This window comes from Plectropomus leopardus, chromosome 9 (assembly GCF_026936395.1).
Source record: "Plectropomus leopardus strain MGB_pleo_1.0 chromosome 9, ASM2693639v1, whole genome shotgun sequence".
Taxonomy (NCBI): Eukaryota; Metazoa; Chordata; class Actinopteri; order Perciformes; family Serranidae; genus Plectropomus; species Plectropomus leopardus.
Window position 1 is genome coordinate 20,817,933 of NC_142184.1, and position 5,726 is coordinate 20,823,658.

The 5,726-nt window shown below is 37.8% G+C and overlaps 1 protein-coding gene across 4 annotated transcripts; it reads right to left on the bottom strand.

Annotated features, from left to right (window-relative positions):
* Positions 1–434: 434 nt before the first annotated feature.
* On the bottom strand, positions 435–5,302 carry LOC121947113 (E3 ubiquitin-protein ligase DTX3-like). Of its 4 annotated transcripts, XR_015777516.1 has the most exons (5): positions 4,940–5,302; positions 2,237–2,454; positions 1,143–1,224; positions 968–1,055; positions 435–781 (listed from the first exon to the last, which is right to left on the bottom strand). XR_015777516.1 is itself a non-coding variant. In XM_042492020.2 (4 exons), the coding sequence occupies exons 1-3, from the start codon at positions 5,237–5,239 to the stop codon at positions 1,146–1,148; spliced, it is 597 nt and encodes a 198-aa protein (XP_042347954.1). In that variant the 5' UTR covers positions 5,240–5,302; the 3' UTR covers positions 435–1,055; positions 1,143–1,145. The 4 variants fall into 4 exon arrangements, 2 of the variants coding, with proteins under 2 accessions (XP_042347954.1, XP_042347953.1); XR_006106062.2 differs by having other exon boundaries at positions 968–1,224; XM_042492020.2 differs by having other exon boundaries at positions 435–1,055.
* Between the last annotated feature and the right edge of the window lie 424 nt (positions 5,303–5,726).

Here is a 5,726-nt window from a genome sequence, read left to right on the forward strand (position 1 = left end):
TATTTTTCTCTGTCTGTGTTTTGCTCTGTAAAGCACTTTGGGCTGCATGTTGTATGAAAGGTGCTACAGTATATCAATAAAGCTGAGTGAACATATATCCCATTTGTTCGACCGAAACCAACAATGTGTCAATAGTTTTCGACTTCCTCGGCCTGTGGTGTCACTTATCCCTGAGCCCATTCTTTCTTACCGAAGATGTGAATCTTTAAAAAAAAAAAAAATAGACACAAATATTTATTTTTATTTCCAAAAACAGCAAAATAATTGCCTAAAAAAGCTGGTCACTGCAGTTCATAGGAAATGTTACTCAAACTGTAGTAAATAATGTATTTGTTTGGGGATATTTTCAGATGCAGATCTGGTGCATTAGTGAATATCGACAACAGTAGGATGGTGTATGTAGGATCAACTTAAAACAAACTGCAGTGCCTATGTTCATTATAATAAAGGAACAAGTCACCCGTGTTTTTATTAGGTTTACGACAACAACAAAGGTCTGAGGCACAGAAGAATATGCTACATCATACATAGGCTTTGGCCACTCAGGCAATAGTTGCTAGTAGGATCAGTTCACTGTCAGTTTTGGTCTTTACATGGGATTTGTTGACATTAAGAGAAATGTAGATTATCACATTATCCTTAAAACACAATACATTATCATGACAATTCCATTTACATTATTATCCCTGATTTCCATGAGAAACTCTACTTATCCATTTCTCCAATGAAAAGTGCTTTTCCCTTCTGGTATGTCTCTTGTGTCTGCTTCAAGGCTTCAGACCTGTAAACCAGTGTTAAAAGATATTGACATGCTGAAATCTGATGATCAGTGTTACTGGCTAACCCCTTATACTAACTCTCTGTATTGTAATCAGTGTTTTTCTCGATAACATACTGTGCAAGTTGTGTTCAGAGAATGATTTTTTGCATAGTCAGTTGATAGTTGAACAAAAAAAAAGCCACTAACCTGCACATGTCAAAATAATAGCTCCATGTATCCACTTCATAGAATGAAACACCTTAAAGCCTCAGTGATGGCGAGCCCTGCTTGAGGACTGCAAACAGTGCAGACTTGAAATCAGAGACTTTGTAACACTACAAAGAATTGAATGTATGTGAAGATGTCCTCTGATTGTCTTCACCCATCAGTCATCCTGTGTCACTCCTTTAAGACGAAGCTCCTCTTGAACCCTGAACAAATAGTCTGGATCTGGATATCCAAAACTGCAATGGGAAAAGACAAATAAATATATCTAATATGTCCATCTCTGGAGCAAGCAATGCACATTTCCTTTATTGTAAACAGTAACTTGCCAATATATTATAAGAGTGATTAAAATAAAAGGGGATTTGGATCCTGAATGTAATCGCGATGATGTTAATTGTTCCAATATCCTTGCAGTGTCTCCAGCTGTATTTATCTTAACTTAACGTAGACAAATACATTCAAATTGTTTGACAGAATTTACTTCACTCCACACAGACATCACAAAAACCTGTGATGGAGGTTTACTTCATGCTTTAGAATTTGTCTTATATTGAAGACTTTTGGAAAAATACATCATGAAAATAACTTCAGATATTATAAATTAGCTATTATAAACTTAGCCTTTATTTGACCAGGTTTTTCCTGGTCATTGAGAATAATCACAGATCTCTTTTACAAGGAAGACTTGACCAACAATAGCAGTAACACAGAGTTTCAACAACAAATAAAATTCACATAGATTTGAGTAACATAGAAAATGAGATAAAACAGCTGCACACAGAAATCCTGGACGTACGTATTGGCTCACGTATTGGAGCTTAATATTACTTTGCAGATTGTATCACGCGGTAGGTGCAAAGAAGAAAAGTGATGCTGTTCTAGGTTTAAAGGGGTTAACTAAGCATCACTATCAAGAAAACATTTTAATTTTCCCAATATTTTGGTTTATGACCAAATACTTGCATAATTAAACACATTCCCATCAGCCTCAGCTGTACTTTGTGTTAAATGCTAATTAGTCAATATTAGCATTCTACCAAGCTAAATCAAGTGTGTTAACGTGGCAAATATAACTTGTTTGTTCAATCCTACAAATAGTACTTTACTAAAAAAAAGTAGGTGATATGCATTTAATAAAAACTATACCTTATTAGTTTTGATGTAAGAGAAACATAAGACCTTCATAAGACCATGTGCCAACAAGACACGTTTCTGTGCACTTATGGGTGAAAAATGTAATGTGCATACCATTGTGGACCCCCGCTCATACTGGTCTTGTGGTGAATGTCGTTCCAGGTGATGACGTTGTTCAGGCCTGTGGTGACGGATCGTCCTACGGTGAAGGTGAGTCTCCTGTCAAAGGCTTTCCTTAGCAGCTTCAGGACCTTTTCTCCCTCCTCGGTGGCTGGCAGGAAGGCAGTCCGAGAGGTACTGCTGTATCTCACCCCAGGGTTTGGGTGTTCAGGCTGTAATATGGTGAAAAACAGCATATATGTAACATGTGATGGACACTGACCAACCATTGTGGCCCATTTGTGATAACGCTTAGGTTTGGTTTTCCTGACCAAGACTTTGATGCATTAGTACTGCATTGTAGACAAACACAGACACGTTTGGAGGTTGTTTCTTCTGTCACAATGTAAGAAAAAGGGCCGACTTCTGCTGCAACTGAGAGGCATAAATACTCCTGGGCCTGTATTTACAAAGATTTCTGGTACTAAAAGTTGCTTCTACTGACAAAATTCTAAGAAAAAAAACCCTCTTAGAACATTTTCTATTAATATCACCTTAAAGTTAAGACCAGGTCCTGGTAATGTTAAGTTATTCACAAAACATCTGAGCCCTTGAGAGAGTTCCTAAGATGAAAAACTGTTAGGAGTAGAAAGAATGACTTTAAGAGTTTCTTAAGCATTTCTTAAGAGGAGAAAATGGAAGAAACACAAAGAGGAAGGAGAAATATTCTCCAAATGTTGGATGATAGTGAGTTAATGAAACACTACAGATAAGATGGTGCAGGATGATCCTGGCCATTGATCTCTTCAGAGATTTGCTCACATCTCCCACCCAACGCAATAACAGCATAAAGCCAGAAATAAACTGAGCAAAAAATGATAAAGCACAGCAGCATGATCACTCAAACGGCACTTTCACTTTCAAATTGTGACACAGTTCATTTCTTTTCCATTGGTTCATCATCTTGCAGGCTCACAAAAAGGCGTGTCTGTGACAACCGATCACATCTATTAAAACAATGTGTCATACCTAACAATGGGGTCAACCACACCTCAGTTAAGTAAACGTTTCTGTCCTCTCCTTGCTCAGAGTTGCTTTGAGGATTTTCCTAAATCACTCCTAAGCGAAGACTCCTTACTAGATTTTTTCGATAAAGTTAGGAGTTCTCTGATTCCTTCAGTGTTGCACAACATCCAAAAATATTAACCCCTCTCTCTTGTTGTCCGTCTCCTACACACACACCTCCTCTCTTTAGATCCTGACCTGTAGAACATTTTGAGCACAGGGTTGTCAGTGTTTTTATAGTGCATCCAAGATAAAAATCCATGCTTTTTTTTTTTTTAACAATTTGCTTTGGCCTACTTCTTCCATCGGACCCCCTTTAAACACATCTATGGCATAAAGTGTGTTCTCTGCACACTGTTCCTACCACAGTTAGGATGTTTGCTGGTTTCCTGAACATAAAAATATGCTCTAAAATGTGTTGGGAATACACCTTCTGAAAAACATTAAAGGGCCAGGAGCAAAGCCAAAAAGATTAAGGGATTAAATAATTTGACAGATTGAACAAAACAAGACGTGAGGACATTAATGGATGTCTTTCACAATTATTTGACATTTCATTGAGCAAGTATCAATATTCAAGAAAATAATCAGCAGATAACTCAAGAGAAGTGTGTGGGATTAGGTGGAATCTACTCACTCGCACTCAGGATTGCAGTTTGTACCCAGCTGAAACTTCCCCCATGTGCCAAGCATAACCTTCCAGTTAGGATTACTTCAGTATTCATTATTTGGAGGTTTTTCTCGGGAACCTTGTTTTCTGCTGAGGTCTCTTCCTCTGACCCGGTGATTTAAACCGTTAATAACTGTTAATAACAATAAGTATTTTTCTGATGCTTTTGAGCTTGTTATGTAGTGAATTTTTACTACACTGGTCGATGCATAAATGTTAATGGCCCCATCTAGAGCTAGCGTTTGGTGTGTCTGTTGTGGGCTATTGTAGAAATGGTTTTGCAACATGGCAATCTCCATAAAAAGACCCACTTTCGATTTAGACATAAACAGCTGATTCTAAGGTAACAAAAACATGACAACCCTTTTTTCAGGTGATTGTAAACCAAAGAAACACACTCATTATATTACATTCAATTTCTGCCAATATATCCCCCTAAATCATAAACAATGAACCTTTAACAGTACTAATGAAAATATTAGTTGAGAGTTTTAAGACTTTAGCAAGTCTCTTTGGCTTTGAGTTATTTTGAATATTATGTCACAGAAAAAGGGTCTGGTCACCATTATATTTGTCAGTATATAAAAGCTATGAATGCCCTTTTAACAAATAAAGGATCTGAACTGATCTATCACCAAACATTGTTTCTTTGGCAATGGGAGGATGCACCTCTGAGATCACTTCAACGTAGTATTATTTCCTATAATTTCCCAAAGTGGGTGTTGCTTCAAAACTAGACCCGATGAAGTAAGCATTTTAGATGTAAAATGGTTGAGTGACAGCGAATTTTGAATTGGTGGCTATTTTATCATACCTTATCCAGGTGCTTTAATTTAATGTGGGCACATTAAAACAACCAACAGCGCTCTCCAGTGGACAGAAGTGATATCACAAACAGCTGAGAGATATAAAACTACACCATCACAAGCTGTGTTGATATGTAGCCTGCTCAGTTAATCTTCCGTTAAAAGTGTCATCCTCACCCCTTGAATCCCAGCTGGGAAACTGTACTGTATGACAATAGATCCGCAGTGCTGAAAGCCGGGCAGACTCTGCCAGCTGCGCATCACCGTCATCGTGCCCTCCGGCTGCGTCCCTCTGTACTCTCCGTGGTAGGTGTTGCATATCGGACAAGCCGGCTTCAACTTGAAAACCGTGTCGATACACGCAGAGCAGAAAGAGTGAGAGCACTTTAATGTTTTCTTCGCCTGAATTTTGTCCAAACAAATGGCACAGTCTTCCGTAGTTAAACAGACTCCACCACTGTTTGGGGTGTTTGCCATTGTTTTCCGGTGTGTGACGACAAGTGTGTGGTTGCTTTTCCGTGTATGAACGCAAAAGGGCTGTCCGGAGGTTTGTGACGTCATAATAAGGAAACTGCCACATCCATGTGTAAGGAAGTGGAGCAAACACTGACCTCTGATTGGTGTGAATATAACATTTGTAATAAAGACTCTGTGTTATTAGCATATTTCATCTACCAAATGTAAGAAAAAGGTCGCCCCCAGTGGTGGAAGAAGTAGGTTGTTCAGATCCTTTACTTAAGTAAAAGTACTAATGTAAGACAGTGAAAATACTCTTTTACAAGTGAAAGCCCTGCATTGGTGTTGCAAAGGTACAACACCCAAAAACTCAAAATTATATGTATAAAAAAGGAGAATAATCCCCAAAAATTAATTATTTAATTTTTTATTTTTTATTAAAACACCCCTAAACTCACAATTATGAAAAAAAAGCCAAAAAAACTCAAAAGTATCACAAAAGAAAAAT

Bases quoted from the DNA above. Each gene is read 5' to 3' on its own strand.
- LOC121947113 (XM_042492020.2), bottom strand. From the start codon at position 5,239: ATGGCAAACACCCCAAACAGTGGTGGAGTCTGTTTAACTACGGAAGAC. The intron at 2,455-4,939 runs GTGAGGATGACA...ACCATATTACAG, and splicing joins TCCCAGCTGGGATTCAAGGG to CCTGAACACCCAAACCCTGG. The intron at 1,225-2,236 runs GTATGCACATTA...TTCCCATTGCAG, and splicing joins ATGAGCGGGGGTCCACAATG to TTTTGGATATCCAGATCCAG.